Genomic DNA, 17,561 nt, shown 5'->3' with positions numbered 1-17,561 from the left:
TGGTGATACTACAGATTGGGAAACACTGACAATCAAGCTATGCAAATTGCTTAAAATCAACATTGAAATCCCCCTTATAAATGTTGGCGTTGCCCTTTGAACTCTTTGAATCATCGGCTCTAATCTATTTTCTAGTTATGAATGATATCATACTAGTGGCTGTATCTATAGACGTCTCTGCGCTGTTGCTCTTTACCCTAGCAGCAGGAAGAGGAGGAGGCAGACAGCCTGTTCACCAGTCACACCCTCTGTTCCCTCTTCAGCAGTCACATAGAAGCTGGAGAAGCTACAGGGACAGAACATGGCTTTATACATATTATTCTTCCAGCTATGTGTTGCTATTATTACACTACCAATCCACATTCTTGCTGGGTTGGGTCTGTGGGATCCTATAGCTAAGAGGTTTATGCCTTATCTCATGGAGAGAATAACTAAGAACATCAACAAACACATGGGAGAGCACAAGAAAGAACTGTTCAGGACCTTGAGTGATTTTAAAGGCCCCTCTGGAGAGCTAAAAGTCCTGGAGCTTGGCTGTGGTACAGGCGCAAACTTCCCATTCTATCCTTCAGGATGCAAAGTGACCTGTGTGGACCCTAACCCCAACTTCAAGACTTTTCTAAGCAAGAGCCTGGCTGAGAATGATCATGTACATTTCCAGGAGTTCCTGGTTGCCCCAGGAGAGAATATGCCACAAGTAGCCACTGGTTCCATGGACGTGGTGATCTGTACCTTGGTACTTTGCTCTGTGGAAAATATTGATGACATCCTGACAGAAATACACAGGGTCCTGAGGCCTGTGAGTCTATGCTTTATCTCATACATAGCAAATAGTTTCATGATATCAGGTATATTACATTTGAGTAGCACATGAGGGTAGGTTGCTCAGAGTTTGGATTAATATGATTGTAGACACATACAAATTATATTTTGTAGAGTTTTTGCGTCTAAAAAATCTAAGTAATAACCATTATAGCTGCCAAACATGGGAGTAGGAAATGTATCACTGCTTATCTTTGCCATTCTGAAGCCTGGGAAAGCTGAGTGACAACTCCATGAAATGGGAAAGGAGATGTTGTGGCTGTATTGTTACCCAGCTTTCCAGTAAAAATCACTCAACAGTGTTTCCGCATTTTGTTATTAAATAAAAAAAATATATTACAGGATTCATGACATATATAACAGATCCATTATATTCAGTTTCTTTCCCACTCTTTAATTTGTAGGATGTCTGTTGGGTATCTTTATAGAAAATAGTTGCTATATTCTATATGGTTTAACATTCTATGCTATTTTGAACAACAAGAAACCTGGTAAAAAAGAAATAATGCATATGTGAATACAGCCTGAGATATATATATATATATATAAATATATATAGCCATTTGGGTACTAATATAAGCCCACATAAGTGGGTCATCTGAGAAACTGTACATAAATAATTAGAATAAATATAGGGACTGCTTACAACTGTTATTGGTTCTTACTAATACATAGTACACAGGCAGCAATAAATAATCATTCCCATTGACAGTAAAATAATATAAGAATGCTGGACATATAATGGGAGAATCTTCCTGTCTTTGGCCAGCTTAAGTTAAAAATTAACATAGTTCCAATGCTGCCCTCTCCTCCCTTAGTCAGTGTCTTTTAACCCAGATCTATATTAACATAAGTAATTAACATTGTTCTTGGCCTGTGACCTAGATTATATTCTGTGTATGAATCTACATAAAAGCTCCACCCCAGCAGTGCAATTGGTAGTGATTGTGTTATCTATCTATAGCAGCTAAATCCAGTAGCTCTGTGCACGCTAGAAAATTACAAATTCAATAAAAAATTTCACATAGTGTGAACATAACCTAAAGGTAAAATGTCATTGTGGTGCTTCATGCTGCTCGAACCATGGGTAGCATGAAACAGGCACTGGCACTACAACTAGCTCTGAAAATCATAGTTATGAAGACTAGCTGGGAACAGGGCATAAAGTCAAGGAGGCTACTGCAGGTTACCGCCTGTCTGTCCCAATGGGCTTGACTGGCTGGACTCTCTCTGTATACACAAATAGTGAGAGACCTGTTACTCTGCCCAGCAAGGCAGGCAGCGGCCCACATAGTGACAATCTCCTTGGGGGACATGTATGAAAAGGCGTAAATGCTTTTTTTAGGCCCAGATGGGGCAGATCGGCATAAAAATATTTGCAAATGGTATTTTTGCAAATAAAATTTTTTTGCATCTGCCCCATCTTGCCACCATTACCAGTGGGGCGGAGCGGGGGTGTTACAGGGGGTGCGGCAGCCCCATCTGCCCCATCTGTGCCACCATTACCAGTGTGGAGGAGAGGGGGCGTTACAGGGGGTGCGGCAGCCCCATCTGCCCCATCTGTGCCACCATTACCAGTGTGGAGGAGAGGGGGTGTTACAGGGGGTGCGGCAGCCCCATCTGTGCCACCATTACCAGTGTGGAGGAGAGGGGGCGTTACAGGGGGTGCGGCAGCCCCATCTGCCCCATCTGTGCCACCATTACCAGTGTGGAGGAGAGGGGGCGTTACAGGGGGGTGCGGCAGCACGCAGAGGGGGCAAGGCCTCTGAGCGCCGCATTTATCGTTTTTACAGAGGAAAAATTATACTGAAACCTATGCCAGCTCTGAGCTGGTGTAGGTTTCAAAATTTTCGCATGGACAGGCTCCGTGCGATCGGGATTTATGTAGAGGTAATGCGCCTCTACATAAATCCTCTGAGCTCCGGAGCTGCGGGGATATTTGTAAGCCCGGCGTAAAAAACGCCGGACATCATAAATGTCCCCCCTTGACTTTATGCCCCGTTCCCAGCTAGTCTATATAATTATGATTACTTTGCTGTAGCCTTTTTTATGGTTACAGTGACTCAGTGGTGTGAAGCACCTAACAGTTGTTTCCTGCAGTCAGCATATAGTTTACAAAGCAATTTGCGACAGCCAATAAGGCCTCTAAACCAAAGACTTTAGATGGTAGATGACTTTTTGTTGCAAATGTTTTGTTTCACACTTGTTTTTCTGACTTTTACAGGGAGGAGCTTATTATTTCTTTGAACATGTAGCTGCAGATCCTTCCTCTTGGAATTACTTTTTCCAAATAATTTTGGATCCAACATGGAAACATATAGGAGATGGATGCAAACTTACAAAGGAAACATGGAAATACCTGGAAAGAGCAAAGTTTTCTGATGTTAAATATAAACATGTTTTAGCACCATTTAAATGGAGTCCAGTTCGACCTCATATTTATGGTTATGCATTAAAATAAGTCAGATTAAATATCACCAGGAAAGAAGCTCTTGGGTTGTTCTAAGTATCAACATTTTAACTCCTTTTGACTCCTTTTGTCTGATAATGTATTGATACTTTGCATGTTTCTTTATTGCTGCATTGGCAGATTCAGCTAGGTTTACACCACAAATTTTATTGGACATTTGGTGAATATGCAAGGATTAAAGGGGGAGATTTATCAAACATGGTGTAAAGTGAAACTGGCCAATCAAATTCCACCTTTCATTTTCCAAAGAGTCTGTGAGTAAAGAAAGGTGGAATCTGATTGGTTGCTAGGGGCAACTGAGCCAGTTTCCCTTTACACCATGTTTGATAAATCTCCCCCAAAGTGTCCTTTTAGGATATGTGTGGCCCAAGTAAATTACTTAAAATGGTCATCCAGGATTATAGAAAAAAAAACGCTTCTTTCTTGCAAAAACAGTGTCACTCCTGTGCCCAGGTTGTGTTTGTGTTATTATAGTTCAACTCCATTCACTTCATTGAAAATGATCTGCAAAACCCCGACCCAAACTGAGGACAAGAGTGGTGGTGTTGCTGGAAGAAAGTGGAAATGTTTTTTTAAGCCTAGATAATCCCTTTAAAAAGAGAGCAGCCTGATGGGGCCATAACATAACAAAATAAGGGATCCTCACCAAGTCAAACACCGGGACTTGTCCACCTTGATGCCTGTATTTAATTACCTTCAAGATGTATTCCACTCAGGTAAAATACGTGTTGAATCTCCTCTCCTGGAAACTAATAATTTGTTGTTATTTTTTCAGTCTCCTTCCCCCCACTTCTGAGCCTTCTGCTGAAAACACAGAAAACTGTGTGAGAGTTCATTTAAACACTTGTAGGGTAGAAACCCACTTGCCGGATCCGCAGCGAGTCCCCTCGCTGCGTATTTGCAGCGAGTCTCGCTACAGATCCTGTCCCTATACTTTCAATGGCAGACAAACACGCAGCAGGGATGTACATCCCTGCTGCGAGTTTGTCCGTAGCCCGCCCCGTTAACCCCCCGGCCCCCCGGGAGCTGATACTTTACCTGATCCCGGCTCCGGCTTGCTTCGGCGGTTCCTGGTGTCTTCAGCAAGCCAGAGCGAGGACCAGGTGAAGTATATGCTCCAGCCAGCCGCCCGCAGCCCCGGCCGCCCGATCACCCTCATCCCCCCCGATCACCCCCCCTGCAGCCCCGGCCGCACCGCCCCCCTTCTATTAGATTTATTCAATATCATGTTAATAAGTATCTATGATTTTAAATGGCTTTCTACAAAATGTATTTTTTCAATAAAGATGTTTATCTTGCATTTAATTGTTGGGAATTTACTTAAATAAGAGACATATATTTTAGACATACAATTTTGTTAGAAAAATGCAAAACATGATTTTTCAACAGTTTTTTTTAGGGTCCATTTACACAGACAGATTATCTGACAGATTTTTCACGCCAAAGCCAGAAACAGACTATAAACAGAGATCAGGTCATAAAGGAAAGACTGAGATTTCTCCTCTTTTCAAATCCATTCCTGGCTTTGGCTTCAGATCTTTGGCAGATAATCTGTCAGATATTCTCTCTGTATAAATGGACCCCTATTCATAACAATCTGATTAAGCATGGTAATGCTAATTACTGTGTAACTAATGTAAAAAAAAAGTGCATAAAAACACCCTTTGTTTTTTGCAGAGGGTGAGGGGTATGGGTCCTAAAAGAATGGGGATCACATCATGAACTGCAGTGGCTTGTTGCACCAATCAAATTTGATATGTGGAAACTTTAAGCAAATTCCATACATTTGCCATACAACTATAGACTAGTATTTACATTTACCATTTAAAGTGACAGTAACGTGTAAATATATGTCATTATGCTTTGCTCAACAAGTGCTATAATAGCTACATTTCCACATTGCTAAGGGAGGAAATGACCAAACAAACACAGAAGCATAGTACTAGTGTTACCCTTGTCAACAACAAATAGAATAAACCTTGAAGCAAATGAAGTAGCATAGTTTGGGGCTCAGGCCACACACAGACCTCAGCACAAAGATAACTGACATGTAACCAATGCATGTAAGAAGGGGTCCCCTAAGGCTGGGTATACACCCCACATATGCTGTATGTCACAGGTATCCATCAGCATCCCACCGAAAACAGGATGCCCACATATACTGTGGTGTACAGCAGCAGGTGACATACATTTCTGTGGTCGCCTAGTAACATGACTTTCATTTTCAAACCAATCTGGCAAAATAAAAGCTAGCATTTGATTGGTTGCTATAGGCAACACCCATCTAGTGAGATATAATACTGGAAACAGGGATACAGAAGATGGGAATACACCAATTGGCATAGGTAGCACTGGTCACCGCGTCTGACATCGACTAGGAAGTCATAATATTTATAATGGTGATATTAACATAGGGGGTCTGAATATATTTAGCTTTTTTTATAAACAGCAACATTAAAAAAAAGGCCATCCCATTTTGGACACATCTAACTGCTCTAATATCACCTTGTGAAGGGCTCTTCCAGGTTGACATCAGTGCAGTAGGACAATGGGAAGGTGGACAGCAGCTCTGTCCTGCACTTTCATATGTGTTAAAGTGATACTCTCACCCCCTTTCTGGATAAGGACTTCTCTACACACAAGCCTAAATTCTGCCGTTTTTATACCTTAGTTTATTATAGATTTCTTGGTGCTTGGTCCTGTGAAAAATTATTTTTTATTGTTTGTGGTTTGTGCCACCTGGGCGGGGTTCACGTCTGCAGCGCCACTTAGCCCACATTGGCACCATAGGCGTGCCCCTTCTTAACGTCATTGGCCTCTAGGCCCCGTCCCCTCAACAGCCATTGAAAAGGGCCAGTCTAACAGTTTAGGCTCTACCCTCTCTAGATCGGCACACTCTAATGGCTGCAGAGGATGTGAGGCCTAGACGCTGATGACATCACAGAGGGGCGGGGCCTACTACGCCTAGGTGGCACAAACCACCAACGAAAAAAAAGCATTTTTAATTGGACCAAGCACCAAGAAATCTATAATAAAGTAAGGTATGAAAACTGCAGAATTAAGGCTTTACAGCTGTGTAGAGAAGTCCTTATACAGAAAGGGGGTGAGAGTATCACTTTAATGGAGACATTGAGGAGGTCACCCAAGCTTTACGTGCAGCCCCAAGCAAATGAATTGGCCGATATATCTCTGGGCTCATTCATTAGTAGAGATGATCAAACAGGGTCGAGGTTCAGGTTTGTAAGAACCTGAACCATCGTACGAACCTGAACCTCGGCCCTGTTCGACCATCTCTATTCATTAATTCATCACTTCAGTTTCACCTGTCAAAATTGACCAATGACTATACAAGTGTAATAGGGAAAGTGCAGCTGATGAATGGGAGCAGCAAAGGGATTGTCTCCCCCCCACGAAATTAAACTCTTGTTGGTACATTCAATAAACAAGTGCTGATATATGAGATTGGTGCTAATTTAGAGAGAACATTGGCCCACATAATAGGCCCCTTATGCCCTACATTACAATGTCAGGTCCAATCTGCTGTTGTTTTTAAAGGGTATTTCCATGATGATCATCACTTTGTGTTCTAGGACCACCTACTGCTCTGTATAGAAAATGCATGCCATCCTAAGGGGAGCATATCTGTTGTGGTTAGCAAAAGTAATACTGGGGACGGAGACAGAAGGTAAGGGTGGAAATATTCACCAGCACCTGCAAGAATTCATTAACATGATCGGCTTTGTAACTTGCACATATTGTATCATAGTTGCCATGTATCAGTGAGATGTTAGGTTTTAAATATATAGTTTTTATTCACTGCACAGTGATCTGCTTTGGCCCTTATTGTGGGGCATGGAATGACTAACGATTTTATAAGAGTTACTTTGTGGTTTGGTGAATGTTATATTTTATGCTGACTAACACCCATTTTGTATATACTGTCTCTCACTGGTGTCAGCGCAGGGAAAGTTCACATCAAGTGAAATGGAATCTCATGAGAACTGCAAAGTAAAGTAAAGCCAATGTATTAATTTGTTCATACTTTGATCATTTCCTATTCTTTTAGTTTGCGGGCAACGTCCACTTGTAGATACACTTGGATCCCGCATTATAGGTGGCCATGATGCACTGCCAGGAGCCTGGCCATGGCAGGCTAGCCTTCAGTATTTCCGTTTTGGATATGGCTACAAACACTCATGTGGTGGAACCCTTATACACAAGAGATGGGTGATGACTGCTGCTCATTGCTTCAAGGAAAAACGGTGTGTTTTATTACACTGATTAGAGGTACAAAGCTGATTGTAACACTTTATGGGCTTGAATTTGTTAGAGATGAAAAGCGCTCTCCCATTAAAACTTACTTGTCCCCTAAACACAGAATAGAGGACGAGTAAGAAATTGCAGGGGGTCTGACCTTTGTACTCCCGCCGATCTTCAGATCGGCCCAAGCTCCTTTGTTCCTTCTCCATTCACTCTCTATGGAGACACCGGAGAGTACAGCACTCAGCTCTTTCCGGTGGCTCCATAGAGAGACAAGTACAGCATCCTTTTATAAGAAAAGTCCCATGAAATTAAAAACAGCGTGCCCGGGGACCGCCAGGAATTCCAGGATTCAGCCTAGGTAGAAAGAGTTTTATTAAATTTTGAATTTTCTTAGAACAACTGATAAATACACGATAAACACTGGGCGTACAAATTTAGCCCATTACAGCATAATGAAACAATATTTCAAATAAAATACATAAAACTCCAAACAATTTGTGTCTCTCATAATGTCAACAAACACAATAACTTTTATCACCCATTTGCTATCAATAGCCCAACACCAAAACTGAAGGGCAGCCATCTACAAAACCACCGCCCTTCACCTTACAAACTAAAGCTTCTAGTTCCAACTACAGAGTGGAACCGAAGCAAAAGGGAAGAAGAGAGAAGAAGAAAAGAAAGAAAGAGAGAGAGAGAAAAAAAGTTGAATGCTGTACTTTTTCAGATGGAAGTCGAGTGCCTCCATGGCTAAGGCATGGGGTATGCTAGTATATAGCGATACCACGTCCACGCCCAGCCAATGCAAGCCATCGTTCCACCTGAAATTGGCAAAAGATTTCAAAACAGCTCCTGTTTCCTTGAGGTACCCCGAAACCCACTGCACAAGCGGCTAAAGAACATCATCCAGCCACGAGCACAGACGTCCCCTAGGGAACCCTTACCAGAGACAATGGGTCTCATGGGGGGCGGGTGTACTCCCTTGTGTGTCTTGGGAAGTCCGTACATGACAGGGGTGACCGGATTCGTGGGGCAAAGATATTCTACTTCCCTGTTATTAAGGATTCCCAAAGCTTAACCTTCTCGGCAAGACTCTGTTCAGTTCCTCGCTGAACTTCTTTACTGGATTGCCAGCAAGGGGTTAATATGTAGAAGTGTCAGTAAGCATATCCTTCATTTGTTGGCGGTACATCTCAACGTCCATAACAACAACAAGGCCACCATTATCAGAGTTTTTAATAACAGTTTTTTAATTTTCAAAACAATGTTTCGATATCTTTTGCCAACTTCAGGTGGAGCGATAGCTTTCATTGGCTGAAAAAGTACAGCCCCTATGATGAAAACTTCTGTATCTTTGTGAAATGTGCTGCATGGTAGCTCATGAGACAGAATTATTTCATTTGCTGTGACACCTTCTACTTACAACTGGCGGGCGTTTCCATGGGGGCAAAATATTTACCCTCCATGGCCAACCTGGCCATGGCTTATTGGGAAGAGTCCTTTCTATACACACACAAAACAATCCTTATGTGGAGTGTATACAGAGGTATGGCAGATACATTGATGACTTGCTGATAGTCTGGAGTGGTCCTGTATCTGTCACACCACTATTTCTGGAATATGCCAATTCCAACTCATGGGGTCTAAAATTCATGTGTACCAGTCATGAGAATGAAATCATCTTCCTAGACCTAAAGTTGAAAGGTATCCCCAATGAAATTGCATCACCAAGACCCACAGAAAGCCCATTTCTGGCAATGTCACCCTCCATGCCAGTAGCTGCCATCCGTCTCATACGGTCAAGTTCATCCCTGTGGGGGAAAAGGTCCGTATGAGAAGAAATTGCATTACGCAAGAATTGTTCAATAGGGAGTGTGACATTAGCCAAGAAAGGTTCCAGGCTACCCAAAATGGATGATTGATAGGGCCAGGGCAAAGGCAGATGCCAGAAACAGGGGAGACCTAATCTGGGAAAAAGGATTTAAAAAACAAAATCATGAAATGAACAAACCTACTCTGGTAACTAAATATAGCCCGCAATTACGTAAGATCAAACTGATTGTTTTGGATAATTTGTATATACTGCAGGGTGACCCGATACTGAGTAATATCCTTAAAGACGGCTGCAACATTGTGCCTAAACGTGCACAAACTCTAGGGGACAATCTTTCCCCTCGATCCCGAACAAGAGTAAGTCTCCAGTGACCTTGCTGACGCAGAAGGGATTCTACTAATGTGGCAAATCTAGTGTTTGTCACTACACGACACAGAGCAAGTACTACACTGACAGAAAACACAGAAAAAGGTATGAGAATAGGAGCTTCCTTAACTGCAATAGTACAAACGTGGTTTTTGTCATATACTACAGCGCTTGTGATGTCATGTATGTGGGCTGCACTACCGGACAGTTCAGGGTGCGCATATTGGAGCATATATATGACATCAACCACAGCAGTACTAGAAATCTATCAGGAGCCTCACACTACTTTGTAGAAAAACATTAGGGCAAAGTTGACTTCTTTAGAATTTTCGCTATAGAAAAAGTATTGCCATCAGTCAGAGGTGGGGATAGAATGTGCAGACTCCAGGAAAGAGAAGCATTTTGGATTTTCCAACTGGAGAGCTATTTCCCCAATGGGTTAAACCAACGCCGTGAATTATTGTTATATTATTAAGGGTACAAACCCACTTGACGTATTTGCTGCGTGAATCAGTCTTAAAAATAAGCAGGCAAAACGCAGGTTGGCTTTATACGATTGTTCTGCGTTAAAATACGCAATTGCGTATTTTTGAAGCTTGAAGCTTGTTGTTAGCAAAGCATCAGTTGTTAACAACCTGTGTGAAAAATGCATGTAGCTTCATGCTTCAAAAATACGCAATTGCGTATTTTAACGCAGAACAATCGTATAAAGCCAACCTGCGTTTTGCCTGCTTATTTTTAAGACTGATTCACGCAGCAAATACGTCAAGTGGGTTTGTACCCTAAAAGTGTAAGTGCATTTGATACATTGTATTTCCATTTCCCCATTTTGAATATTATATGTCTCTATGTATTATTTTTAACACAACTGGGTGCCATTTATCTGTTTGTAGCTGTATATAATCAGGACTAGATAACGTTATAATGACAAGGAGGGAGGGGCTTCCTGTTTAAATGTTAGTAGCTTTATTTGTTATAATTAAGGGCGCGCATGCACCAGAAACGCGTAGACATCTATGTGAAGATTGATGATGTTTGTGATTTTATGGGCCACCTAATAAAATAAGAAGTTTTGTTTCACCTGCACTTACTGGTCAGGTGTAATCTATTGGACGTTTGCAAGACTGGTTAGAGTGGTGGACTGTGCGCAGAAGTGCCTGGATCTGGTGAGCTCGCTACAACTATATTCTACTACACTACATACCCTGCTCCCCCAGCTGCAACGTCACTGCACAGCTGATTGATTGCCCGCTCAGCCAGTCAGTAACTAATTGGCTGAGCGGGCAATCGATCAGTCAGGTATGTGACGTTGCAGCTGGAGAAGCTGCAGGAGGCTGGCGGCTAGTAGCAAAACCCAGGAGCGTTGCTACAGGGCACAAGGATAGGTATTTAAACTTTATTCTGTCACCCCAATCTGCCCCCTGCACCTTTTTGTCATTTTTTAGTTTCATAGGACTTCTCCTTTAACATATACTTTGTTTTAAGGGTGGCAGATTTTGTTGCTGAAACTTTTGCTACTGAAAATCAGTCTCATTTATCTGATTTATATATGGGTTTCTGCAACCTGTATTTATCTGAATGGTACATTTACATTATGCCTTTTTGTAGTTTTTATTTTTTTACATTGATTTTTGTTATAACAGTGATCAAAATCCTGACATATTTGGTGACATCACATGAACACTCACAGAAGATAGTATATGTGTATGTGTTCCCTAAATATTTATTGGGGAGCGCAAATGAAAAGATTTCCAATGTAATGTTTTTTAGATGTTTCCTATACAGTGGTGACTTCATGCTTGAGCTTTTTGCCCTGCGCTACTAATACCTGAATCCTTATTTCTCACAGAAATCCCAGATACTGGCGAGCTGTTTTTGGAGTTATTGATATTCTAAATCCAGAAAACACAAAGCAAATATGTGAAATCAAAAAAATTATCATTCACAGAAACTTTGACCAACAAACTATGAATAATGATCTTGCTTTGTTGGAATTAGTGAACCCAGTTACATATACAGATTATATCCTACCAGTCTGCTTGGCAACACAGGAACTTCAGGTAGACCCATTGTCACAATGCTTTATAAGCGGATGGGGGACAACTTCTGCTGGAGGTAATTGCTGGATTAGTTTATGTAATTAGATGGATATTAGGTTTCTAGGTCAACATCACAGACATCATTTTGCCTTTTTAATGCTTTTTTGCATAATTTTAAAAATATCTTATTATGCAATATATAATCTGTGCTGTGTCCCTAAATTCTACATGGGATTCTACAAGGGCGCATGGCCCTTGGTATATTTACCTATTGATGTTACTGTAAAACATAACAGTTGTTCTACGGACTAAAAGTGGCTTAACCACTGCCTGCACTATGACTCAATTGTACAATAGGGGTAGCAGGTATTTCCATTTATAGGGGAGACACCAGCCCTCCTGATCCATCTGCTTAGTAAGTATATGTAGTAATACATAAAAAAGAGCAATAGCAAACTTTGGGGTTAGTAAACCTTTTTATATAAAAAGTAATCATTTCGCTATGAGGGCTCATAATAAACGTTTACAGGTAAATTCAGACTTCTGATTGTCAGAGCAAAGAGCCACTGGCTCCCCGCCCTGCCTTTGGTAACAAGAAGCCACTCTCTTGCCCAGCACATCAGCCCTTAAGTTGGGGGGGTTTGTATTTTTCGTGCTGATGGTGTGGTCTACATATGTAAGGGAGTGGTGAGGAGTGTGGGCAAAACCGGCAAAATTAATTGAAATAAATGATGATGGATGCTACTTTTCACTTTATGATCTGCCCATAAATGTGGATAAACTGTAGCAAATTGTAGATAGGTTGTAGCAAAATATACTCGAGTTGTTAGCTTGTGTAGATTGTGGCACACAGACATTAAAAATGCCCTAAATTTATTAAAAAACCTACTATATATGGTAGAATGTGATGAATTTCTTTGCTCTTGGTTATTTTGTAAGGCTGCCACTAGAGGGCAGCATGATACTTCATTGTTTTAGTTTCTAAAAAATTGCTGACATCCCAGGACGGAATGTGATCCTATCCTTGGCTCTAAAGGCACAGATCACATATGAAGATGTATAAGATTTGTGTGAAACTGGCCTAATACATGGAGTGATAATCTGCCAAATCGTCTTATCGCTCTGTGTAATAAAGACAGCGATCAGCAGAAGAAACGATCATCTACATATCGTTGTCATTTAACGTTTAGAAATGATCGGCTGCACAACGCTATGTGTAATAGTGATGCACGGCCAACGGCCGATGCTAGGTAACATGGCCCTTACCCGCTTGTTATATATATATTTCTTCTTTAGGTCTCCCCAACCAGAAGTGATGACGTCCGTATGAACTAACCCAGTGACTGGCCTCTGTGGTCTCTCAAAGTAACTACTGCATGTAATCTACAATGTGGAGGAGAACACCTAGAGAGCTCAGTCATGCAATGCTAAAACAGATCTGTAGTACAGAGTGCAAAAAGAAAGGGGATGGCAGGCAGTTTAGTGAAAATAGTTGGTGTCACATGGGTACTAGGAGCCAAAAGTAATGTGGACATGTAAAACAATACAAATCCTTGAAATCACAGAACGTAAGCAGCACACAAAAGATATGTCCAAGGGAAGGATTCTGTGAACAGAGCCTTGTCTGCAGAGGTGGATGTGACGGGATTTCATTTCATTCACAGTTCTGTCCAAAAGGGAACGTGCCCTATTAGGGAACATCGCCCCCAATAGAAATGTATACCTTCTCAATCACATGAAGGCTGGGATGACACTGTGTTTGTGATTACATTTAATGTATACATATTAAAGTCTTCAAAGGCATAAAACATATGTTAAAAGACGCTAAAAGCTAACTATGCCATATATGCACATTATAGAAAAAAAATGTTTTATGGTGCGTTCACACCTACAGGATCTGCAGCTGATTTTCTGCAGCAGATTTCATTTAAATAACTGAACACAGCATCAAATCTGCTGCAGATCTGCTGCAGATCCTGTAGGTGTGAACGCATCCTAACAGTGTATCCTCTTATTTCTGTAATCGACTACAGCAGTGCTAAAGAGAATGAAATGGAAACATAAAACACAATGTGAACTCAGCCTAACATCTGTTGTTGCCTTAGCAATAACATACAGTAAGGGAAGCAATACACTTGAAGAAAGCCGCTCTACTACTACACAACGTTAGTAAGCCTGGCAGTTTTTAAAAGGCTTGTTCAGAATTTACAAAAACGGCACCCTGTTTCTCATTGGTTATGCTTGGTATTGCAGCCCATTGGCTTTCAAGTAAATAGGACTAAACTGCAATACCCCAATGGACAGATGTGGTTCTCTTTTTAGTAAAAATGTATATTATTGATTGTAACCTAAGCGCTAAACAGACTCTTATTTTGCAGGTGAAACAGCTAATATTTTGCAGGAGGCAGAAATAGATCGGATTCCTACATCGCTCTGTAACAGTAGCGGATGGTATAATGGGCTTCTTACTGGCAATATGATTTGTGCTGGCTTCGAGGATGGAGGAATTGACACTTGTCAGGTAAGAAGAATGTTGTAGGTCAGATACCAGACAGACAAGTGTGTATAGTCTAAAACAATAAGACATTTGCATTTGATGATGTGGGGCAGCTTAAGAAAAAAAGAAAATGTGAGTTATAAATGTAATTTTTTCAGGAACAGCAGCAACGCTTTAGATACACAGGAGGTTCTAGAAATTTCCTGCCCATATAATGTTTAAATCTATTCTAAACTTAAACTAATGGGCCTCTTGACCCCTGCAGAGCACACAGACGGAGTAAGCTGTGGCTAGCTATGGCCCAGACAGCGCCCAGATGACTAATTCTGGCCTTACCTCCTGCAGCATGCTGGAACACAACAGTGCTACCAGCATTATAAGGCTATGTTCACACAATGTAAGTTCAGTGGGAATCACAGCCGTTGTTACACTGGCCGTGATTCCCACGGAACTTACATAGTGCTGCCTTTTGAGGGAATCCTGGCCGAACTGTATACACATAGTATACACTCCGTCCGTGATCCCTAGCGGCGCCGTAAAAAACTGACAATGCACACAGTGGAGCGAGCATCTCTGGCTGCAAGCTCCATTGTGTACAGTGGGGAGTTCTGATGCGGGCATGCACGGATGTGCAGTCATCAGAACTTTGCAGAGCACATTGTTGGCTTGTGTGGCTCCGGCCGCCATCCACACAAGCCAACAATGTGCTTCCGGCACCTTACACTTTTGGGCACTAGTTATATCGGCTTCTTTAGTATACCCAGTTGACAAAGGTCATCCGACCGAAACGTCCTTGATTGGGTATATTAAATGTTTGAAATATCACTGTGATGAATTTTGAGAATAACTTGAAGCATAAAACATATGGAAAAATAAATAAAAGATGGCACTGTTAAGCAATTAACTTCTGGAGTCGAGTGCGGTTGATATATTTTCTACTTATGGTCTATTACACAACCAGCACCAAAGAGAACTGAGCGGACGGGCATATTATATAAGGTACTACAGTACTGGCTGGGATGTTCTTTTCAGAGTTTAGCCAGTCTCATACGTAGTGTGAACATAGCCTAATAGTGATTGGTTTTCTTTAAGTAACTCCAAAACTAGCTGATACTGTATTATAGGTAAGATACTTTATTTTGGAACAGTTCTAATAACATTGCAAAGAAAGTGTGTTCTATGTTAAAGTTAATAAAACTTACTCCATGTAGAAATAAAAGTTATGTTTCTGTATTTTCAAAACCTGGCTTTCGGTCTGTAAATGAGAACACTTGATATATATATATATATATATCTAGGGACTGCTACCTCAGTGGATCTGGTCTAGATTATGCTTTGTGACTGGTCACTTGCACATGTGAAAAGTCTCCTGGACGTTTAGTAGCTAGTCATCTAACCATCTTTATGCTGTGATTCCCTAGGGAGATAGTGGAGGACCTTTTGTCTGTTATATAGCAGAACACACAAGCTTCTACCAGATTGGCATCACAAGCTTTGGCTATGGCTGTGCCGAAGCCCAGCATCCTGGAGTCTATACACGAGTAGAAAATTATAACAACTGGATGGTAATGCAAATGGAAAATGTCGCAAACCATATAGGTGGTGGGATCCACAATACAACAGGTTTCGCCAGTGCCGTGATGATTTGCATTGTAAATGTAATTGGAACATTAGCAGTTTTATTAACATTTATGTAAAATAAACAACCACAGGGGTAAAAAAATCGACATGGCACCAAGCTGTAAGGGTCATAGACCTTATACTCCCAACAGGACAAGGTTTTATTTTATCTCTAGCTACACACAGCAGGAACAAAAATTCCCCTAGTGTCTTGTAAAGCAACTAGGCTGCAGTGATGGCTGCTTTATAGTAGTGTTGTATCATACAGCATAATTCACTACAGTTGCTGCTTTACAGTAGTGTTGTATCATACAGCATAATTCACTACAGTGCTTGCTTTGGGACATTACGGCTTATTTGCAAAATCTATAACAAAGCCTGCCAGAAGATAGCTGCTGAACTGGGGTGCTGATAACCAGCAAGGTATTTGGTTGTACTTATGTTGCAGACTTTTTAACTGTTTCATAATATAATGAAAATCAGTCCGCTCTATATCATGCTTAGAAGTGTCAGGTGGCTGTGCTGAGCCACAGGATGCACACATAACACCCCCCCCACACACACACACACACACACCCTTCCCTACTTTATTAACATACAGGGCTCAGCTTCCCGCACTGAGCCCTGTAATTCAATAAGTCATGGTAGGGAAGGGTGGGGAGGTGGGGAGCATAAGACTATGGTGTGCATGCTTAGGCTCAGCAACTCCTTGTCACTTGAGCTCTAGAGCATGATATAGAGCAGAGAGATTAACTTTAAAGGGAGAAGTCCGGTGAATTTTTGTTGCCCCTCCGGACTTCTCCTTTAATCCAATGGCTGTGCCCAAAGTAAAATGGTTTCTCCTCCAAAAGATAAGAGGAAAATGAAGATTCATACCTATTACAAGAGGAAGGCTATAACAGTTCTAGTTGCTGGAGAAATATGCCTGAACAGAACACATTATACCTGCATTAGATTTTATTATTAAAGTGCTGAGATACATAGACACCGCAGAAATATTTAAGTTCTTATTTCACAATTTTTTTGTTTTTATCAAGTTTTACACATGAAAGAATAACAAAAATGTATCATAAGTTTAAACTATAATTTTATGAATTCACTTGTTTTTAGGATGTTTGTACATGACTGCACAGCAGACTATTATTTTTTGCCTAGTTGTCGTCTGCTTTAATGTCAATAAAGTTTATTAAAACCAACACTTGCAAATAATTACACCCTGTACTGACTCCATCATCGAGAAAGATAATGGGGACTGTAACTATTCCGTGTTTTTACAACAAATCCAGAAGAAGTTTGCACAGACTCTTCTATGTATGTGAACATACAGTTTGTCCCATGCCGCTGCAAACCCCAAAGTCTTCTCAGCAGACTGTATACTAGGAGAACAAGGAGCAGACTAGGAGAACAAAGTGCTTGTTTTAAACAGCTCTATTTAAAAATTTCTGTGGACCTAAGTGCCACTCAGACCTCATTCACATAAGCAAATTCAAATACCACTAAAAGTATCAACTTACATGGTCTGTCTCTATTAACAGACACAAGAGGGAACATAGGAAGCAGGAGCCCAGGCTGTGTACCTGCCAACAGTAAGGTGTCACTCACACGCTTCTTGATTTACAGACCCTACAAAGCGTCATATCAATATTATGC

At 41.2% G+C, this 17,561-nt stretch overlaps 2 protein-coding genes across 2 annotated transcripts; both read left to right on the top strand.

Annotated features, from left to right (window-relative positions):
* The first annotated feature begins 226 nt into the window (after nucleotides 1-226).
* Nucleotides 227-3,380, top strand: LOC138793595 (thiol S-methyltransferase TMT1A-like). Its single transcript, XM_069972232.1, has 2 exons — nucleotides 227-799; nucleotides 3,047-3,380. Exons 1-2 carry the CDS (start codon nucleotides 302-304, stop codon nucleotides 3,281-3,283), a joined length of 735 nt encoding a protein of 244 aa, XP_069828333.1. The 5' UTR covers nucleotides 227-301; the 3' UTR covers nucleotides 3,284-3,380.
* Nucleotides 3,381-5,571: 2,191 nt separating this feature from the next.
* Nucleotides 5,572-17,037, top strand: TMPRSS12 (transmembrane serine protease 12). Its single transcript, XM_069970279.1, has 6 exons — nucleotides 5,572-5,637; nucleotides 6,883-6,977; nucleotides 7,359-7,554; nucleotides 11,605-11,870; nucleotides 14,173-14,315; nucleotides 15,713-17,037. Exons 2-6 carry the CDS (start codon nucleotides 6,908-6,910, stop codon nucleotides 15,986-15,988), a joined length of 951 nt encoding a protein of 316 aa, XP_069826380.1. The 5' UTR covers nucleotides 5,572-5,637; nucleotides 6,883-6,907; the 3' UTR covers nucleotides 15,989-17,037.
* Nucleotides 17,038-17,561: the final 524 nt, after the last annotated feature.

This window comes from Dendropsophus ebraccatus, chromosome 5 (assembly GCF_027789765.1).
Source record: "Dendropsophus ebraccatus isolate aDenEbr1 chromosome 5, aDenEbr1.pat, whole genome shotgun sequence".
NCBI classification, from domain to species: domain Eukaryota; kingdom Metazoa; phylum Chordata; class Amphibia; order Anura; family Hylidae; genus Dendropsophus; species Dendropsophus ebraccatus.
Note: the sequence above shows the minus strand (reverse complement) of the source record. Positions and strands in the feature narration are given on the sequence as shown.